At 39.9% G+C, this 22523-nt stretch overlaps 1 protein-coding gene across 3 annotated transcripts in view; it reads right to left on the reverse strand.

Annotated features, from left to right (window-relative positions):
• The window catches only part of EPSTI1 (epithelial stromal interaction 1), a 48591-nt gene that overhangs the window by 18899 nt on the left and 7169 nt on the right, over positions 1-22523 (reverse strand). For 2 of the 3 annotated variants that reach the window (XM_031504772.2, XM_021530830.2), the window contains exons 2-6: positions 19687-19745; positions 17638-17721; positions 13641-13714; positions 12926-13009; positions 7305-7378 (exon numbers count right to left, since the gene is read on the reverse strand). In XM_031504772.2, the coding sequence (XP_031360632.1) occupies positions 7305-7378; positions 12926-13009; positions 13641-13714; positions 17638-17721; positions 19687-19745 (375 nt within the window). The remainder of the gene's footprint in view (positions 1-7304; positions 7379-12925; positions 13010-13640; positions 13715-17637; positions 17722-19686; positions 19746-22523) is intronic. The other variant, XM_021530831.2, reaches the window with a different exon arrangement.

Here is a 22523-nt window from a genome sequence, read left to right on the forward strand (position 1 = left end):
TCCATCCAAGAGTCACACAGCACCACTTGCTAAGCTTTTCATTTGAGACTGTATTCTTCTCCGACACAAGGACAGAGAGAAAATAATTTTTCTGCCTACACATAAAGTTCTCAGCTTTAAGTCTGTCTTACAGACTAACATTAAAAATGCATTAATTAAAAGGCTTCTTGTAGTCTTCATTAGTTCTCCCCAATGGAACCAGTGGCAGTTAATTCTTTTGCTTTAATTGATGGATATTGAAATGCCAGTATACCAAAAAATATGCTGGCCTTTATGCCAGTACATTTGGAAAAAAAAAAAAGGCAGCACAGTACTTTTGCATATATCATAAATCTATTTATTTCTCTTGACAAATATATATTTCTATTTGTAAAATATAATGGCCAATTCTTACTACTATTGAAAACAAGACAGCTCATCAACTTCTTGCTTTCTCAAGCTGCAGGATCTCCACCATTACAATTCTGCTCTAATGAACATCCACAAGTATGCTAAAAGTCACTCAAAAATAGTAATAAAAAATAGTCAAAATAAAGAACCCCAAAGCAGGTAAACCATTGTAGCTATTGCAAAGAGTAGACAACTTGAGTAGCCACTAAGCCCACAGAAGAAGCATTTAGTGCTGAATGACTTGGACACATCAGCTTCCAAAATAATTGCCTTTAAGCAATGCTGAAGTGACTTTTCACCATTTTCTCCCAATTCAGCTGGAAAACTAAGAAGCATGCATACTGCATACATAATGTTAGTTTCACACATATACCCAGAAGCTTCATGATAATTTTTAAAAATAGCTGGACTCGCCCTCTCAGAAAAGAAAAATAACAACAAAAAAAACTCAACCCCGAATTTAATTCAAGGCATCTTTTTGCAGCACCAGCAAGTATATCAACAACTTCTCACTCCAACATACTTAATTGGCTTAGTATAACAACTTCCTCAACTTTTGCAGAAATTAAGACTAGTTACATAACCCTACAAAGGCCTACCCAGAAGAAATGCTGCCCTTCATTTCAGTAAGGTCCATGGTGGGTGTGTTTTCACTGATGCCCTTGTTCCTTCCTCACTGAGAGCCCTGCCTTGTGCATTGCCATGTGGATCTTCATCAGACATCAGCCATGTCCAAAACTGCCAGCATGAACTAATGTTCATTTCTGGAGTGTGTGTAGGTGGGGGAATCATCTTTTGTTGGAGGCTATATGGTAAAAAATTACATTAAATTGTTAACACATCAAATTCATGTATGATGTTGATGGCTTTTCTGCAATGTCCTTTTGTGGAAGAGGTTTTACAGAGACTTCTGTGAGCCAGAGAGAAGTTTGATACGAGGATCCATCTTTCCCCCTGAATTTTCTACCAAGGTCGTTGACAAAGAAACCAAGAAAGAAAGAAGGATAAGTAAAAGAAACCTGCAACTGTCTATTCCAATAAGCATTTTGTCTTTCATGACCAATGAGTAAAGTGTAAACTTACGAGTTTTGTAAGAATATATAAAAAGCATGCATGCTATAATAAAAAAAGTTTAAAGCCTTCTGAAAATGGAGTGTGTTGCTTTGTATTGTCTCCATTTCAACTACAACACACTTTACTATGAAGAAAGGCCATTCTCTGGATATTTAGTCCACCTGTTTTCCGACAGAAATCCTCCCAGTAGCCACATACCAAGCTTAATACAGTATTCACAGACTTCACTGGCAGTAATGCAAGATCATAGTACAGATGATTTGGACAAACCTAATGATAGTTATCAAACACCGCTAATCTTTGGCTAGGAGGGTTTCTTGTCTGCAAGTTTTTGAGCATCTGTTCCTGACTTTGAGGAAAAGAACAAATAATGTGCCACTAGCTCATCTTAGGTATAAGGCTTCAAGAAAGTATAAAGATAGGTTGTTTAAAGAAAAACATAAAGCAACTTTCTCAGCAGAATTATTTTCATAATTTTCTACCCACACTTAAAACTAATCTATCCTCTCAACCCACCTGCTTTTTCTGTTTCCCTGACTGGATGAAATAACACAGCTCGGCTATTCGTTCCTCCCACCAGGTCATTCAGTATTCCTGGATGTTATTTTAGATGTAAGCTTCATTTATTACCTGAAGTAATGAGCATAAATCCAGTTTTAAGGAAAATGCAGTTTCGTATAAGTCTATTGCATTCCATTCTGTGTGCTCCATCTGCATGTGCAATCTGCTTCTATATTTTCAGCCAGCTTGCATGGGCAGATTAATGCGCACAATTAGAAAGCAACCTCACAGGCGTTCAATAAACTGCTTTCATTATTACACTCAAGAGAGCCCCTTTGGATGTCTATAAAAGCCTAGTTTTCTGCCTGTTAGCTAAATAATTGACAACGCTTAAAATAATCAGGAGCAAATGAACAAAACGAAGACAATTGTGGCAGAAAGAAGCAAACAAAGGATTCTCAAGGCTGCAAATGCTTTTTGTGTGAGTCCTCTTTCATTCTCTTTAGCAACCTGTATTAAAAGTCTGGTCAGGTTTACACTTGCACTTCTGTGGGGAAAATTTGTTGCCAGCCTGCTGTTTGAACCATACATCATAGGGGACTGAAAACTGGCAAGGACACTAGCATTTATCCTGTAAAAATTGATAAATAAATAAAAATTCTGTTTTGATTCAGGTTTTATTCTCCTGCATTTTATGACTTTTGAGAAAGCTGCTTTGGCAGGCAAGTGTATATCAGCTTGGTTTGGTGAACCTCCTGCATTGTGTTTGGTATATGGACTCAGAGACACTCTGGCAAATGCTGTTTCCAGCTCCAAATTCTGAGCAGAATATATTGAGTGCGCACATGTATCCGAGTGCAGCTGTGCCAGGAATTTTTACAGGAATACAACCTTCACAAAAACAGAGGCATGAATATTTAGCAAAATAGCATTAGAAAGTAACCCTAATTTTCAGACAGCTTTTTCCCTTAAATAAATAGGTAGATGGCTATTAGAAAAACAGTGTAGATGGCTATTAGAAAAATAGTGGAACCCATCCAACACTACAATTTCTAACATCTAACTAGAGATCTGGGCTAAAATAGCATGGTAAGACACCCTACAGTTCAGACACAGATCCACATAGCCTGCACAGCAAGCATCTGAAACAGCCGGTCATTACATATCCATCCTCATTACTGTTTAAATGACAAATGTGGTGTACTAACTTAAGAGAGAATGTCCTGAAAAGATCTGTTCATTGTGTCCTTTTGGAAAGATGTGCACTCAGTTCTTCCCTCGCATGGATTAGCAATTGCAAAGTATGGACTACATGAGCCTCCGTTACCTCGTAATGCACTCTGACAGAAACACAATCAGGCCAATAATGCAAAATGCATCCAGGATATTATGACTCAGAAGGAAGGAGTCCATTTCATGTGTAAGTAGTTTCTGGCAAAAAGACAAGACATAGTTCCCCATTTTCTAAATCTGGTATCCACAAGGACAGAACCACAGCAACACTGTCACCAACAAATCTTTCATGTGCTTCTCTTCTGTTCGCACAACCTACAGTAATCATGCTATACAGCAACTTCTCCACCCCAAAGTCTGCTCCTGGGTGCTCTTAACACTTTTAATACACAGCTGTTTCAGGAGACACCTTGTGAGTTTTTTCTGTTTTAGTCACTGAACAAAGCCTAGGTCCACCAGGGTCAGAGGAGGGGCTGATCCCAAAACTGTGAGGCTTGCAGACTTTTTCATGGGAGTCTGCATGCCTGTCTAGACTACATTTTCACAAGACACAAACACATACTCAAGCAACTGTGGTAACAGATACAGCTGACTTTCAAGGACTTGTTGCACACAAAGAAGCTATTAAGGCTTTCAAGAGATGGGAAATAACTATATTCTGTAGACAGCACACAAGGTTACAGACAATCTTTCTTTTTTAGCACTCATTTCATGTTAGACCCTTTGAAAGGCGATTTCAGGGGGAAGGTCTTGTTTTTAACAGTGACAGGAATTTAATCAGAAAAATGCAATTCTGGGCAGAATCATACTTTATAGTCAGAGCATTGAGACTATTAAGTGCCTTTCCTTATCAAATATGGAAGTGACACTTCATCCAGGAGAGGTACTGATTGGGCTGTACCCCTTGGAGGCTGATACAGCTGGAGGTGGTGATCAATTCAAGGTTTCCCAGTTAATGAGACTGCTGGTAGGCATTGATCTCAGGAAAATTGTGATGTTGCAGCTACAGATCTTACAGAGGACAGACTAACAAGGGAGCTTATCTTTTGAAATGGCTCTATAGGCCACAATTTTGCAGAGGTCACTGCTTTATATGCAGTATATGACCTTTCTTTCCTTTCCATTCCCAGTAAGCAGAAGAGATCAAAATATCCTAGTTGAGACACTGAGGAAAGTGGCACAACCTCATATTTGTTCTCTTTGCCTCTAGATGAAAGGTCTTAGAGAAGGGAAGTAATGAGTCACTCATTTTTGCATGGCAGGCAAAAGCACATCTCTAAACACCTAGAACTTCTATGTGAACATATCACTAATAACCAGCAGTACTTCAATGGAGTTACTTCACAAAATCTGAAATGTCACACAGCTTTTCATTACTCTTGGATGCTGTGCTCCTTAATGCCAACATCTCCTACTAATAACCTCCCTCCTTTTCCTGTGCCCACCAGAGAATTCCTTCAGACCAGGGAAGGCATTAGTGTCATGGTGTCTGCTGAGGAATACATTCTGCACAGCTAGCTCAGTGTCCAGCTGCAGGTTGAGCCCTGGGGGGCTGGAGCCTGAGCCCCAGGCAAAGGGTCATGAACTCCCAAGCCTTTGCATAACAAAGGGCCTGGAGACCTGTCCCTTGGCCAGGGGAATGGACAGTGGGAAAAACGACAGGAACCGACAACCCACAGACTTCCCTGTGTTTAGACTGCAAGGGGATAAAAGCTCAGGGGTTCCTTTGTTTAGGGTGCCTCCTTGGAAGCACCAGATAAAGCTGCTACTGTATTATTTAGTTATTGCACCATGATTAAATTAAGGATCTGGATGTGTGAGAGTCTGCAGTGGGAAACATGGGGTTGAACTGGTAGGGAAACCTGGATGGAACCTGATGTGACTGTGTGAGCGTGGGGGGTGTGGCTGCAAAGGGGCCTCAGTCCCAGCTGAGGTGGAGTGACTGACGGAGCGGCTCCTGGATGGTCGGACAGGCAAGTTTCCTTAACACTGCAGCATGCAAGGGCTTTGCTTTACCAAAATTGCGCTCACTGGAGGTAGGTTTTCAGCTTATTTCCTCCAGGTGAAGGATCTACAGGGCCTGCCTGGTGGATGTTCAATACATAGTACACATAAATAATGTTCTGATAGTTAAACTCACACAATGGAGCCTGAGACACTATAGTGGTGAGTCCATCTTCACCTTCAGCTGCATCAGAGATGACACCAGCTGAATGCTCACAAGGCTTTCCTTAATCAGTGGACAGAATGGCTGCCAAGAAGTGCCCAGGCAGCCAGAGCTCCTGCACCACCTGAGGACTACCTGGCTGCCGAGGTAAAAGAAAAAGAAAAGACCTCTACGATCATCAAGTCCAGCCGTTAATGCAGCACTGCCAAGTCCAGCACTCCACCATTTCCCTAAACAACCATTCCCTAAGTACGTGTTTTTAAATACCACCAGGGATGGGGCCTCAACCACTTCCCTGCCTGTTCTGATGCTTGGCCACCCTTTTGGTGAAGGAATTTTTCAGTTGTGACTGTTTCCTGTTTTCCTATGTTTCAGAGGGTTTGGGCCTGCTTTTGCAAAACCAAATTTACTTTTAATGAACAAGAGCACTCAACAGCAGAATTCATTCCACCCTAAGAAAAAAATGTACAGGCAGGGAAGGAGAAGACAGGAAAGAAACGTGTCATTCATAACTGCATATGCCTTAAGATAAAAAATCAGATTAAATGGGAAGACAAGAACCCTGACAATTCCCTGAGGAAAAGCAAAACCCATAAGTGAGAACCTTGCACTGCAAAGATCTGGTGTGTCTGCTGTTGATTTAGGCTCAAAGAGAATCAAAGTCAGGAACAGGCAGAGATCTAAAGTTGTGCAGTCTTCAGAATTCCTGAAGAATCAAGGTGTGTGTGTGTGTGTGTGTAGGCATCCACACCAGATTAAACAGCAAGCCAAAAACCAGTATCTAGAGACAAATACTGGCAACATATTAAGGGAAAGAGCTATGTCTAAAGCCAAATGGGAAGAAACAAAAGGAAAAATACAAGAAAAGCTGGAGTCAGTGACAAAGCACTAAAATGTCTGTACCTTAGAGAACAGAATCTGGGCAAATGACGAAGGAACTGGAGCTACTAGCATGGGACAGAAGTGACTTCTTTAAAGGACATAGAGGAGGAAAAAGCAATCAATCAGGCTTAGAATAGAGGTCAGTAATTTCAGAAGCCAAAGATAAAAAAGGTAAAGGTGACTAAACAGCATTGTGTGTTAATTATGTGATAGAATCAGTTAAAAACAAATAAATGGGGTGGAATGAACGGGCAAGGCAGGAACTTCACTGCCAATGGAATTAATTATATCAGGACTTAGGCCATATCTAAATCTGACATTAAGGAGGTATTCTTGCAAAATAGGTCTTTACAACATATCTCCACAATTAAGTAGGACTATGCGAAATAGAGGAAGTCCTCATTATTTACACATGGGTTAGACTTCTTCACTAATCAACAAAATAAATGGGTGGAGATATAATTTAGATTCTGTTTTGATAATTAGTCTTGGATTGGATGATTACATATTGATTCAGTTAAAGAACAAAAGCACAAAGTGATTTTATAATTCACAACTTTCATCTCAAAGTGTATGCTTTAGGAAGCTAAGAGAGCTCTACGGGACAAAATTTCTCATAGAATAAGGTGTGGAGGAGGCTTGAATATTTTACATAATCATAAAATCATTGAGGTTGCTGGATGTCATCTTGTCCTACCCTCTGCCCAAGTGGGACCTCATTGAGACAGTTACACAGAACTTTTGCATATGTTCAAGGATGGAGAATCCACAACCTGCCTGGGTAACCTGTGCTCATATTCAGCCACTCTCAGAGTAAAAAAGTGTTCAGTAGGAACCTCCTGTGGTTCAGCTTGTGCCCATTTCCTTGAAGTCAAAAGTTTCAAGTCAAAAATTTAAAAAGAATAGCAACAGAAGCCAAATCCTTCTTGAGTCCCAAGCCAGGAAAAAAATTCAAACAAATAAGATAATATTAAATAATAATTAAAAACCCAAACAAACAAAACAGAAAGACAAGTAGATAAAGAAGTTTAGGTAATAGGTTTCAAATTTTACATACTACTTTTGATCTTCAAGAAGCATCTCTCTTCTTCGCATTTCTTCTTGTCTTTTTTTAACTTCAAGTCTCTCTGCCTAAAGCATTAAAACCAGGAAAAAATAGTTGAGATTTAAAAAAAAAAAAATTAATTCTTTCAATTCCAATATTTCTATTTTTTTTTTTAAGATCTATAGCAGTTGAGTATCGAAGTGGCCCAATGTTAAATTTAAAGGTATTCACTCATGAATAAGTATCTCCTAGTCAAGAGACCTGTTTAAATTAGAAAATGACGTGGTGCTCCTAGTACCCACCTACCCAAAAGGCCTTGTGAGCCTTCACAGTCATCATGTCACAACCCTGCTGGGGACATCTCGGGGTGTAGAAGACCTAAACCACTGCACCAAAGCAGATGATAGTCCAGATGTGGCACTGACAGTGCAGTGATGTGAACACATGTAGCTCGCAGAGCTGACTTGCAGGAGCGTTAGGTATTGGCCAGCTGAATACATGCTAAGACAAACAAAAGTGGGAGACATTTGTACTTAACCAGCATTCTTCTGTCTCAGATACCATATCTGGTGCAAGAGCCAATCAAATCCTTGACACATAAAATTCCTCTGTAAATCTGGATATCCCACAAATTATTAAGTCCTTTAATATAAAATTGCACATAATTTCCAATGGAAGTATCATCTAAGCTGCCCAATTCAAGTAGAATAAAATATTAAAATAAAGCAAAAACTGCAGAACTTGCTGCAACAGCAGCAACATGCAATTCAAGCTAAATTCTAATGAAAAGGAGGCCAGCCAAATTTTTGTTTTAGCTCACATGATGCAGTTAGGTCCAGTGGGAAGAGCAGTTAAAAGGCAGTTCACTGTATGAAAAGCACAAATTAGAAGTGCCAGCCTAAGATTTCAGCCCGTTGTATTTTGAGCTCCCACACTGCAGTTGGTGGGGGGATGCTCTAATAAGAGCTCTCAAGAAATGATCACAACAACTCTCGTGTGGAGCAAAATACAGTCTCGGGCTGTCACTCTGCTCATTGCCCACCCTCAAAATGAGAAAAGGTAATTGCTCAGTAACCCAGCAACCAGACATTGATCTGAACAAAGTGCCCTGGAAATTTCAGACAATACCTTGCAGAGATGGGAAGGGAGGTGTAGGTAAAAATGGCCCCTGTGGCCAGAGCCCCAAATCAGGGACAGAACACTGCCTGAGCATAGGTACTGCACAAGAACAGGGAGATCAAGGAAGGGGAAACATGTAAGGGGGTAAGGGGTGTTAAGAACAGAGCTGAAACCCCCAGTTCCATAATCTTCTTTCTGTCCTGCAATTCTGAAAAACATTTCAGAAAAATTACAATTCTGCTGGCAGTTACTCAATTATTTTGCCTTTAGCAATTTCAGAATGCATACTTTTTAATTGGATAAAGAATGACTATCTGAAAGAGATTTGCAAAACAAGTGCAAATTCCTCCTTTGCATGCACTAGATTAAGAAAAAAAAATCCTTTCAGATGTCTGCAGATAGGAAAAGAGCCACTATGTTGTGTGATGATAAAAACTGCTGGAAGGCAAAAAACTTAGAAGCTGTTATTTAGGAAAAGGCAGTGCAAAATAAACAAAAAGAAGAAGGGGAATCTTTGAATAAGATATCCTGTTCACTCATTTGACATGCAGAAACAGTGATAGAAGGTATGACATACTGATGCAATTGAAAAATTTAACCAAACTATAGTAAGGAGCATCACTACACAGTATGGGTAATTTTAGAGTGTTCAGGGGATATATTGTTTGCTCCTAACCTAGACACAGATGATGTGTTAGGCAAAAAAACTCCCACTCATTTGTGCAGCTTCACAGTTACAGGAAAGGAAAGAGGCAGAAAAGAAAACTTATGGCTTGTGTTATTGTCAAAGGTGATGCTGATACCCTTGAGACACCAGCCATAGCTCCCAGGCTTTTCCCCAACACTGCCCAATACAACAAGCTGATGCCTTCACCTCTCAAAAAGCACTTCATGTGGGATCCACCATCATATTGCAAGGCTTCTGAATGTTCAAAATAAGAAATTCAAAAAGTTCCAAGAAATTCTAAAGCTCACAGGGCTTGTTGTGGTCTAGCTGCTAGCTAGTGACATCTAGAGAACAGTGATATTAACTTTGATAAATACAAACCTTCAGTATCAACCCTGTCTCCCACTGGATGAAAAAATAAAGGAATATCCTACAGCTATTCTACCACCAGAAGAGTATCTGAAAAAAAAATCCAGCATCTTGAAATTGCTCATTTGTGGCTGGTGTGACTACGTTTTACTCTGGAAGTTTACCCTAGGACACCAGCTTAAGGATGCATATAAGTGACAGGTGACAGGATGGGCACATTCTGTAAGTGATGACAATCTATCAATAGACATTGTCGAAACACTCCACATTTGGCACCATGTTCAAAAAGCTAAGACTGGAACATCTGTGATATTGAAGGTAAACACATTGAACAATGTTAGCAGAGTGTCTGTAAAGTGTCCAGTTTTAACAAATTCCTGAAAAAAGTCCACTAATGCTGATTAATACAGCCAAATTAAAGAGCACATGATTTGATAAAAAATAAAATGAAATTACAGCTTATCCTAAATAAGACAGTTTTTGAAGATGGCAGGACTGTAAGAGAAAAAAATGTTGCCTTCAGTATAATTACACTGAGCCTTTTAATTTCAAATTGTTTGAATCTTCTAATAATAAGTCAAGATCTAAACTATAAAAGGAAATGCTAAAGGCAGAGTAACAGCAATAGAAATTCAGGGACAGGAAGCAGAACTATCCATTGCGCTGAAGTAATCCAATTTTACATGCAACACAAATGAGAAAAGTTTCATTAACAAGAAGCCAAGTATCAGCTGCTTGCTTATTTTTTGGGTAACTTTGCTATTCCTTTCACCCAAATTATGATCCAGTCTGGTCAAACACCATGATGTGAAGGGCTGCACCAAAGATAACAACTCTAGACATCTACTACTAATGAGCAAATAACAGAAAAACTACCTCTCATGTACTTGAACACTTTCTGTGGATTAGACACACACCTCAGCATCAGGGGAAAACACAGAAAAAGGAAATTCCCTGCTCATGTTATCAAGTCTTTTCCAAATTATTTCACTGAGCACTCACCATTAGCTTAGAATACCCAAACTCAGGCAGCCCACGGTTACCCCATGAACAAACCCCAGCAGTCCCAGGACAAGCTGCCTGTCTTGAAGCGCACAGGAGACCTGAGTATTTGTTTACACAAGATGGCCCAGTGGAGCCCAGAATGAAGAATCTTTCCTCTCTCTGGAAGCTGGAGAGAGACAAGGTAGATGCCAAGCTCGTCTTCCAGCAGCTAATAACCCCATGGTTAATTAAAGAACGACAGAGGGAGGCAGGTGGACTCGTACTGTTAGTAAGGCAGACCTTCTGTATTTGGGTACTGCTTTGGCAGACTCACAGTTTTTGCTTCTTTACAAAGATAGTGGGAAAGGGGATGCTGCTTTTCTCTGCAAAACCAGCATTAAAACACTTACATAAACAGATCCTAAGTTCACAGGCAGCACTGGCTTACAGTATATCATCCTTACAATCAAGGAAGAACTGAGCTGAGTATCAGCACCCGTTCTAGTCATTGCACATTAGTCTGTAGGGCTTCACCATTCACGTCTGTTGGCAAAGAAGCTTTCCAGCTGTGAAAGTTCCAGGGCTCCTGCTGATAAAGCTGGCTAGCTATTATCTCCTCTCAGACTGTCACACAATTTGGGTTTTATTGAATGAATAATAACCTTGAGCAAAAGGGCTGGCAAGCAAGAAAAGACGGCCTGTGAACTTGCAGAAAGACATGCTCTCAGCCAATGCCCTACAGGTGCAGTTGAGTACAAATCTATCACTTCAAATAAAAAGCTCCTTTCCTTTGGTAAACAAAGCCCAATACTGGTTGTACAGCATCAGTAGGATCCGTGTCATTCTCAGGTCTTGGTAGCCTTTAATCTGTAGACAGAGTGAGATAGCCAAACTGGCACCTTCCAGTGGCTTTTCAGCATTCTCTTCTTAAACACAACGTTGAATATTTAATACTTAATCATATTTCAAGAAGAAATCTCCATCGGCTCAGTCACTATTGTGAAAGACAATCTGAATAAACAAATTCAAACTAAGAGTTCCCTTTCACACATCTCTGTTTTGTGTGATTGCTTTGTGGGTATATGTTTATTTAGTCAAATTAGACAATCTGCTTGGCAAAGATGTTTGCTACGATGTTGCATCCTCCTTCAGCAAAAATGGATACTTACAGTTTTACTATCTACAACATCTATAAAGATTTTATAATCTGTGGGAGTGAAGGTAAGGAAATTAAAGAGCATGAAAACAAACCTGATACATCAATATATTTTCCAGGTGTAACTAGAAATTATAGCAGTCTTGTAACATTTTTCTTGTCCAATGGCCATGGGCAAACATCATATATTAAATAATTAATCCACTCTCTTCCACTGCTATTATCACTGTGTCTGGAGCTATACATGAGATGGTGACAGCTAGCGGCATTTTCAGGTGCTAGTATTTATTATCCCTGTAAACTATTGTGTATGGGCTTATGCCCAAAGTAGAACACTAACCACTGAGAGACCAGGGACAGACTAACCCTTACCTAGAGGCAATTACAGTTATTTCTGTTTATGCAAGCCCTTGTATGCCAACCAGTATCGATGACTTTTTAATTAACTCTCAAAATTCAATTTCTGCACAGAAAATAATTTTTACTGTTGTAGAGACAAACCTTGCAAATATTAAATCTCCCATTCTCTCCTTGTTAATGAGCATATCAGTATCATGCTCCCTCTCCTTTCATTTGTCATTTAAATTCCACACTGCATTCTCAAGCAAGTACTACTTGGTTGCCACCAAGGAGACACAAATGAACTTTTAAAAAGGGTTGTACAGCACAATGAAAAATTTGTGAGAATAACTAGAGAAAGCAAACAAATTAAAAATAATAAAATAAAATTTTCAAGTGAGCTATCATTGGTGTCAATATATGGAGACTAGAGAAGGAAGGATGATATGACGTATTAGCAAGACACTTGTGTGTGCAGGCTGTAGAAGGGCTGGAGGGGCAGTGGAATTTCAGGGTGCTCTCAGCACAATGCAGGTAGACTACACTGACCTTTCCATAATTTGGATATCTTTTAAATCCTGACAGACTGGATTTTCTAGTATTCTTCTCACATGCACAGGCAGTTATGGATTCCTATAAGGTCTTTGTGCCAACTGCTACAATCCAGTCTTAGAGAGGGAGCTCATGCCAAAAGGAACCATATAACCTTCATACAATTTACTCCTGACCTTCATGTTCTCCCTTTCTGGTAACTCTGCGAGATAGATGCAGCTGAAAGGCTGGAATTTCTGATGAGCCAAAGGAACACTCAAGCCCCCCAAAACCCCAGGCAGGCATCCTTCAGTAGCTACAAAGAGGAGGAGGACTACATTTCCTAATTTCTCAATACCATCCAGGGTTACCACTTAATTTAATTAGCCAGATTCGTGTAGTTCAGCAAAATCAAGCATCAAGACATGAACTGCTGTATGACTTCAAGTCTGCAGTAACCAGATATACCTTTTCTCTCTGAATTGCTTTCTTTTTCAGGATTTCAGCTTCTTCAGCTGCCTTTTTTGCTTTTACATACTCTTCTCTCTTGTGCTGTGTGGCATAAACATAGGAAGTTATTTTGCATATTTATGTATACAAGGAACACATATAGTAACTTGACTCCTATAGTGTACATCTTTCAAATCTAAAATGTGTTAGGGGAAAATTTCTGGATTTTTTTCCCTTAAAATAAGACAGTGAATAATGCAGGCTGTGCAACAGCTACTGCAATATTGGCTTTAAGAAGGCTGAGAAATCTAGGACTGATAAATGGGCATTGATGCAAGTACTCACACAGCTGATTGATAACTTGCAAGCTTTTATACCTCTTGTAACAGGAACAACATTTCCACATAAGCACAGGACAGGGTGGTACATTGATCAATTAGTCCAAGCATAAGCAGCATGCCGGAAGATACAGCATGGCATTTAAGTGGCTTTACAACTGTTTTGGTTGTTATTTGAGATATCATCTGTGATACAGATTGCTTCATATTTATGGAAAGATTTCTCATTTTCTTTGGTGCAGAACATTAGTTTCTGATTTTCTGCTGCTTCCTTCAGGTTTCATGAGTTTCTCCTGTCAAGCAGCTGTGAATTCGTTTTATAGTCATAAAATACACTACAGGAAAAGTTTTCTTTTGAGTTCTAAAAATAAACAAAGACATTTATTCTTACTGACCTTTTTCTGGTATTTAGATTGCATAAGAATCATTTGCTGGTTTTGTCGTACTTGAGCCTCTGATTCGTTTCCACCTTAAAAAAATCCAAAAATATAAATGGCACTTTGTGTGAGCATTTTAACTGCAAATGCCAGTCATTTCAGAACACAGTAATGTAACAGACTGGATATATGCATATACAGGAAATTTTTCATAATTACAGTAGCTGTCTGATATTAAAGAGAACAGATAGGAGACCTTTTTGATAATTTTTTTCATCCATCAAAAGCACTTGCCTACTATTTACAGAGCATCCACTGTATCATCCACTCTACCAACAAATATGTCCCTACAATGTATGATCAGTTTGCTGAGGAACTATTCCATTTTCAGAAAATCAGTCATGCTTTGCAGGTGAGTTTTCATTTTCACATCCAGCTATCCCCACCTTTACTCAGTTTGTCACACACATACAGTCAGAAATTCTATTGCTAAAAAGTTTCTCTTTTATCAAATTTAGGATCTTGGATTCTGCCAGCTCCAGTGGGATGCTATCATTTTAATATTTTCTAAGTAATGTTTTGGGGCTCAAGGAAGAATCCTCTTTCTGAAATGGAAGTAAAAGCCTTTTCCCACAGATCTCACATTCATATCCAGGTAGTAGAAAGTGTCCCTTTCCAAAGACATGGACTCTCTTTTGTGAACATCTAAAGTTCTGGCCATAATGCTCAGCCTTTAATAAAAACAAACAAAATCCCCACAACCAACCAACCAACAAAAAACTAATCACACAAAGAAAGTGATACCAGGTCTTAAGGGATTGAGGAAGTGACTTTGATTCTATTACTGTGCTCTATTTTCTAAGGTATTTTCTTGCTGTAGGAAAGGAAATAATTAATTCCCTTCAGTTGTTGCAACATAACAGCTCTCACTCCATTCACAACAGCCCTCATTCCATTCTGAGGATGGGAGCTGTACTTCCCCAATTTATTGTTTTCATGAGAAATTCACGTCTATGTGACTCCTAATTCTACAGAAGCAGCTGGACGAATCTGTGCTATCTTAGGCATCCTGGGTTGTAGCCAAAGCAGCATGGGCAGCCAGTCAAGGGAATATGATTCTGCCCCTCTGCTCTGCTCTGATGAGACCCCCACCTGCAGTGCTGCATCCAGCTCTGGGGTCCCCAATGCAAGAAGGACATGGACCTGCTGGGTCGAGTCCATAGGAGGGCCTCAAAGATGATCAGGAGGGCTAGAGCACCTCTCCTGTGAAGAAAGGCTGAGAGAGCTAGGATTGTTTCCCCGGGAGAGGAGAAGGCTCCAGGGAGACCTCCTAGCAGCCTTTCAGTACCTGAAAGGGCCTACAAGACAGCTGGAGAGGGAATTTTTGCAAGAGCATATACTAGTAGGACAAGGAGGAATGGCTTTAAACTGAAAGAGGAGAGATTTAGATTGAATATAATAAAGACATATTTCACTGTGAGGTGCTGAGGCACTGACACAGATTGCCCAAAGAAGCTGTGGATGTCCCATCTCTGGAAGTGTTCAAGGCCAGGTTGGATTGCACTTTGAGCAATCTAGTGGAAGGTATCCCTGCGCACAGAAGACTGGGTAAAACGAAACAATATTTAAGTTTACTTCAGACCCAAACCATTCTCTGACTTGTAAGACCTTTCATAAATGTAAGAAATACTAGGCCTTGCAGGAGGGATCACTCTTGTCTAAAGGTAGCTCTCTCCATTTACTAATGGAAGGTAACTAATCTTTAGGAGCTTTGTGACATTCTCATTTTGCGAATGGGAGATCAATACCCTAAGCATGGCAACATTTCTATGGACACAAATAAATCCCTAAGATAAGTTCTCCAGAGAGAATGGCCATACAGCATACAAGCAATAAGCTTAGAATAGCAATAAGCATACAGCTGGCATTGTAGAGTGTCTCTTCCCCAGGTCTAGAAAATAAAACTGCTGCTAAACAGGTTTTGAAACCTCTTAGATGCCTAATCTTTCTCTTTTTTTAGCCTTTTAATAGCAAAATTTATTTTCTGCACTGTAGTATTTTTGCCGGTACTGGTGGACATAGTCTTGGAACAAACATTTTTCTGATCATTATTAAAAATTGCCTATAGCCTTTCAGCCATGTTTAATTCATTCAACTGCCTTGGTTGTAACGTGTCAAATGCTTCACTGAAGTCAGAGGATGTTGTGATCATATATAATAATACCAGAAAAGAGACTGTTGCATTTATCAGGTGTGATTTGTTGCTCCACTTGTTGCTTACAGAGGAGAGTAGAACTTGCATCCTTCATTGCTCTCATCTCTCCATGATGCCTGAAAATTTGGCAGTCAAATATTACAGAGTTGAAATCCAGAATACTTATTTCCCTGTGGAAACCACAAGTGTTTAAAAAATTTAAGAAACTTCAACTTTATTTACAGATTTTATTTAGTGACTTGGACTAGAGGTGTAGTCCCTTAAAATCACTCCGAGAAGATAACACATGATACTTTTTTCTCCTAATGAGTACCTACAGGTGTAAAATTAGAGATGCCATTTCAGCTCCAAATTTGTTCCTGTGGGAATGATATGTTCTAATAATCCTTGCACCTCAATTTCTTCAGTGGCACTGAACACAGTACTTGTGTCTCAGCCTCCAGGAGTCTAAGTGGCAGCTAGAGAGTGACTAATGACATCATATTTTCTTACTTAATAATTTTTTTTCCTCTTAAGTTTCTTCTTTGCCCAGAAGGATTTTAAATGCAGTTGGGCCAGAAGTTAAGACTCCTGACACTCAGTCCCTGCAGCTTTAAGGGACACCTTCAGTCACGCAGCCAGCCCGCACACACAGCCAAATTTTTTTTCCAGATTTCACTTTCTTCAACAAAAAGCTCTATGGTCTCCTTGTGACAGAAGTAGGTCTTCTAGAAAGTACCCACAAGCAAGAAGCAGATATTGCACACAAACTCACAAAGACTCTGGCCATACAACTGAACATGATGGTGGGCACACAGGGCATTGCCACCACTGCAAACAACTGTGACTCAGCTGCATGGCAGAACACGTGGGACCAGGATCACCTTGAGCCAAAAATCAGCTCTGAGTTGGACTCAGTTCAAACTCCTCTGTCTCCCACCTGCTGTCTATTTTTATACACTGTACATCACTGCAAACTATCTTGTGCAGCCTGGCAGAGAAAGAACTTAATTTGCAGGTCAGAGCAGACCACATCCTGCACTGTGTACTCCAAATTCTCCTCCAATAGCCAAGGTAAGGAAGAGTCGCTCTTCTTTTCTAAAACTTTTTAAAACTAAGTCAGAAATATACCTAAATTCATTACTTTATAGTGGTTGCAATTGAAGACATCTTCTACACTTTCCCTCACCCATCTAGAAAATATCTTGCTTATTGTGGCAGCACATGTACTACCACAGCTTATCTTAGAAAACACATCAATTACATTCAGGGTGTTTTAAGTTCTTGCAGCTTTTTACCCTGTTTTTCATTTACTTGTCTGTTACCTTTAAAAAACTGGTAATACAGGGCTTCACGCACTTTTAGCCTGCAAATGCTGAAGCTGCAGGGATCATTTTTGCCTCTTCAAGAGCCAGCAGCCAGGAAAGCACACAAAGACACAGAAGAGTTTCCTTACGGGTAACTGGAGGGTCTCTCACATGCTGTCCATCTTCACACTAATGACAAGTGCATGCCCCTCAGAGACATCAACTACAGACAGTGTAAACAGCAGGAGGATTAATCCACCTGTTTTCCCCAAATGTTAGTACAGATTTTCTACTCTGCCATTGACAGATTTCTTGAGTGACAATCTGTGCTGTTTTGTTTCAGAAACATCTTCCTTGCCATGATCATCAAGAAGCACAGAGCACATACAATATATTCATGTTAGCCCTTATTGACACTGAATCTCTTTAATTAGCAGTGAGAAAAAGTTAAAAATGTCTCATGTCTTGGAAAATTTAATTTTGCAATTCTCAGTTCCTGATTTACATGTCTTACCCAGTCTCTGTGGCACCAACATAATTGGCCCTGGCCTGTGTTCTTTCTTCCATTGCTCCAGGTCATCGAGCTCTTTCTTAGCAACTGAGCAGGTATAAAAAGAAATACATATATGGAAGTTAGAGGAATACTAACAAGCAGCAATTACTGCTAATTGCATGTAATCCTGAAGACCATCTAGGAACCAACTTGGTTCTCAAGAGATGCAGACATGGCTACAAGAGGTTATGCAGTCACTGCAATAATTAGCTAATAGGGCAAACTTTTTCCCTAACTTGAGACTGTAATGGTGAGCAACCCTAGGACTCAAAATCAAAAGTGAAGCCAAAACCAGCTAGGAGACTACTAATAGACTGCTTTTTAACCCCTGGGAACCTATAGGTAAGTCCCACAGTATTTGCTCCTGCAGATAAAGTAGAAATTGCTACAATGAAGATGTTATTGCTGCATAGAGGGAAATCCTTGCCGTGTAATGCTCCCCAGCAGGGAAATGAAAAGTAATTTCCCCTCCCAACCACATGCTCCCTAAATAAAAACAGGAGGAATGCAAGAATCAACTTCACGTTAAGACACTTCAACATAGGCACCCACATGTGAGATGGGCAGCAAGCTTCCAGTGTAGTCAGTGCAAGTCAATATAGCCGGGGTGCAGCCATATGCTCCAGGATGGCTGATTTAACTTCTCTCTTTGTCGACTGACAGAGGGAAAAATACAACAATTCCTTTCAATAGCAAGGCCAACAAAGCCTATGGAAAGAGGAGCTGTGTTTTATACTAGCACTTCAGTTGCCCTAGGAGCTTACTTCACTCTGTGTATCCTAATGACTAGCTATGGCTATTGGAGACTAACACCAGCCCTCCTCTAAGATGATAAAGCCAGTATTTGGGTAAGCCTCTAAAGAGACCCAAAAGACAGAGAACAGCTTTTTATTTCTCCTTTAAAACAACCATTTAAGTAGAGACTGCATTCAGTGAGGTCCTGTTTCTGCCAGTGTCCAAGACAGAAATATCTGGCATGCTTCAGACCATTGTGGTCTAAATCACATTGGCGCCACAAAGTGAAAAAAGATCTTTATTAGAGCAGCAGCACCTTTGCTGTTAACATCACAGTCAGGTCTAAGATTATCTGCTGCTGTTCTTCCTTCAAAAGGATTATAGTTTGGTTCATGATAAGTCCATTTTCTTTCTTGCAGCCAAAGGAAACCCAAATCATACCAGCCTGCTGGTAAAGCATTTAAGCCAAACTCACAATGTTTGAGAAGAAAGGATTTAATTGCACTTGAGGACTCAAGACATGAGAAGTGCTGACTCACATTCCCTCAGCTTTTATGTCTTGCATGAATCAATGCCCAGATGTGTAGGACTGCTGTGGTCAATCAGTCACCCCTGTATACAGAATTTCACATCTGACTCTGGCTGTAACTTTGCCACTAAAAGATTTCAACATATGCCTAATCTTTCTCGTAGAGGTTCAGGGTGTTCCCACTTAACTACTTTCACCAGCAAGACTCAAAGCTAAGCAAAAGTGAATATATATCCATAAATACTTTCCACCTAAAATTACTTTTACCAGCTTCGGTAGAAGAATCACCTACACTCAAATGCATGTTCAAGAACCAACAGCATCTACAGTTGCTTTTGTTTCCACATGGGAGTATTTTCAAAAATATTTCTTATTTGTATTTTTGTTCTTCCTCCTTCTAACCCTGAGACTGTGCAAAGTTTCCCAATATGAATTCCATCCTGTAAAATTTGGATAGAGCTAATTCCAGTATAGTCTTGTAGAAGCCATCTTAAACTGCACTGCAAATTACCAAAACCCTTCCAAATAAGATTTATTCTGCATGAAGTGAAGCCAGATGATGAGTCACACTTAAGAAAAGATACATGATCATGGAGAATGCTCATAGCATTTGCATTACTATCATATCTGTACATAAAAAAACGTTGTAAAAATGAGGATAAAAATTGCAAGAGCAATAAAATGCTAAAATCCTAAAGTTATTCAAGTAGAAATAGTGTATTATGATATTAGACAACTCAACTTACTTTGCTGCAACTGTATTCTTCTGGTTTCATTTGGAGTTACCAAGACATATGGGCCAACACTAAAATGAAAGAATACACTCTTATTTTTCCTGTTCACACAAAATCAGAACTAGAAAGTGTTCCTTCAACACAAAAGTCAGTTTTCTGCTGTTGTAGCAAACAACTTGACAAAAAAAAATGAGTATTTATTCTGATTCAGCTCTTTAGGAATTTTTGGTAAGTACTCTAGGAATGCATGTTATATTTGTAATTGGCAGCAGATACGAAGGATATTATTTTCAGGAACTTTTAGCATAGCCTTTGCTGTTCTTATTCAAGGCTTACTCTAGACTGCTGACCTCAAATCTCATGCATTTCAAATCAAATCACTTCCTTGAGTCAAAATGTATCATGTGGAAGACCACTGTCTGCTGGGAAGAGCACTGGTGCTGGCAGTCCTACCCCTTACCTTGTGGACACCAAGCGCCTTGTGGACTTAAGCAGCCTGCCCAAAAGTTGTCCAAGGAGTGTGCAAAGTCACACTGTCTGTGATGGACCCAGATGACTTACTCTCAGCCTGAGCCTCAGTTTCCTTTTTGGCCTTTCATTTTCAGGCACCAGGAATTCCTTGGGCATATCCATCTTGCTGTCACACCTAAGGTGCGACTCACTGAATCAGGACAAGGGCCCTGTTTTGCCAGACTTAATTCAAAATGCAGTTGCTGTTTCAACAAGTTATCAATCTAATGTGACAGCAAAGAGGCAAGCCAGGGTTCAGAGTGTATTAAGAGACTCGAGGTGATCAAAAGAGTGATGAAAACATGTCAGTTCCACTTGGAGAAGACAAAGGGTTTTATCTCCATGGTGTATTGTGTGAGCAGGAGTTTACACAACTTCCACTTATCAGAAGCTGCGCCATGGGGGTGCAGATTTACCAGAAATGCACTAAGCAGCACTTGGCCCCACACATCAGAGTCTTGGCAGGGTTTTATATGCAAGTGTGGGCACAAATATTTCATCTGGCTTCATTGCAGGGAAAGTACAAGGAGAACAGCTAGCAAAGAATAATTAGGGAAGAAGGCTGAGCCTCTTCAGGAAAGGCCACAGGGAGTAGATAGAGGGCAAACTAGTAAGCAGAGAGAGAAGTTGGCAGTGGAAAAGTAATGAAACAATAAGGCCCAAGACTAAGGTTTAAAAGGGGAATGAAAATCATGCAAAGAGATCAAAGCACCCAAAGCTGCCTGCTGCCGTATCAATGTAATTCAGCGTTTGGTAAGAGAGTATTTATATCCAATTACCTCTTTCTCTTTGAAGACTTATTCCAGGAGGATGTGGATTAATTTATGAGATTAAACTAGTAAAGATAGAGCTGTGAGCTTTAATGGTGCCATTTAATATGATCTTTTCCCTTTCTGCCAGCATACTCTGGTGCCCCTGAGACGGTGAGACTGTTCTGCAAGTCTCCACCGAATCCCAGACCCTCAAAGGCTGGAGTGAAGAGTGCAACAATGCCCCAGTGGCATTCACCACACAACTGCAAACATTACTTAAAAGAAGCTTTGACAACACATCTAGCTTATGGCATAACACTCCCCATCAGTGATGCTTCAGATTTTTCTCTATTTGATTGAGTGGTAGCATTTCCAATTTATGCCAAAGTGCCTTTAACAAGCTGCTGCAGAATGTATCTGTTTCAAGACTTTTTTATACCTTTTGTTTTGGTTTCAGATATTAAGATCATATTTCTCTCAAGTTCATACACAAAAATTATTAAGTACCTTTTAAACTCCCCTCCCTTCCCTTTGGCAGTGATAAAAGTTTGTAGGTTGCAATGCTACATATCTCCTCCTCCCAAAAATCAATCAGTGCATCTAAAATATCACGCTGCTTCACAGCAATAGAGGGCAGAAGAGTTTTTATGCCATGTACTTTGATGATTTCAAACAGCATTTGTCTGGTTGATTTATTTTAAGTTATAATCAATCTTTTAAAAAAAGACCTCAGCTTGCCTGAACATGTATGAGAAGTCATGTTATCAGATCTAGCCCTTTTGCCATGAATAATTTCCTTCATCTACTTCTGCTTTTTGTCTGGAAGGCTCAGACCTCAACCAGCCAGATGGGGCCCACTCTTCTGGTACCAGACTGTGGCCTCAACATCAGCACCTCAGAAGGACTGCACATGAAATACAGCAAAGATAATCAGCTTACCAAAGAGGTAGAGGTGACAGTACATTTACCATCTGTTTTCCAGAGAGCATATTAAGAGTTGTCTTGTTTAAAACAGTGTTTATTGAAAAGCAAAATTAATTTCCATTTTTATTGAAATAAAGGCAAAGAAAGTGAGGGTGCCAAGTCTTCAGTGGGGGAGAGAAGGGGAGAACAGGACACCAAGGTTTCTTTGTCTTTTATCTAATGCTTTGTTTTATTTATTATTAGAAAGAAAAAGAAAAAAAGGCAAGGGGGGCAATTTTGAGTTTATGTAACTTTATAGTTTGCCAGAGTGTGGGTTTGGGTACTGGGATCAGGAATGGCCTGAAGCTGAAGGAGGGCAGGATTAGGTTACATACTAGGAAGAAATTCTTTACTGGCAGGGTGGTGAGACACTGGAACAAGTTGTCCAGAGATGTTGTGGGATCCCCATCCTTGAGGTGTTTAAGACCAAGCTGGATGGGGCTCTGAATCCTTCTGAATTCCACCTGGTCTAGCGGAAGGATTCCTGTCCATGGCAGGGGGACTGGAATTAGATGACCTTTAAGGTCTCTTAAAGAATCATTCCACAATTCTCTGAGAGAGGGAAGGAGGAGTAAGTACATGGTAAATTTCTTGTGTGAGGGGTGAAAGTTAGGGTCCAAACTG

This window comes from Lonchura striata, chromosome 2 (assembly GCF_046129695.1).
Source record: "Lonchura striata isolate bLonStr1 chromosome 2, bLonStr1.mat, whole genome shotgun sequence".
In the NCBI taxonomy this organism is placed as follows: domain Eukaryota; kingdom Metazoa; phylum Chordata; class Aves; order Passeriformes; family Estrildidae; genus Lonchura; species Lonchura striata.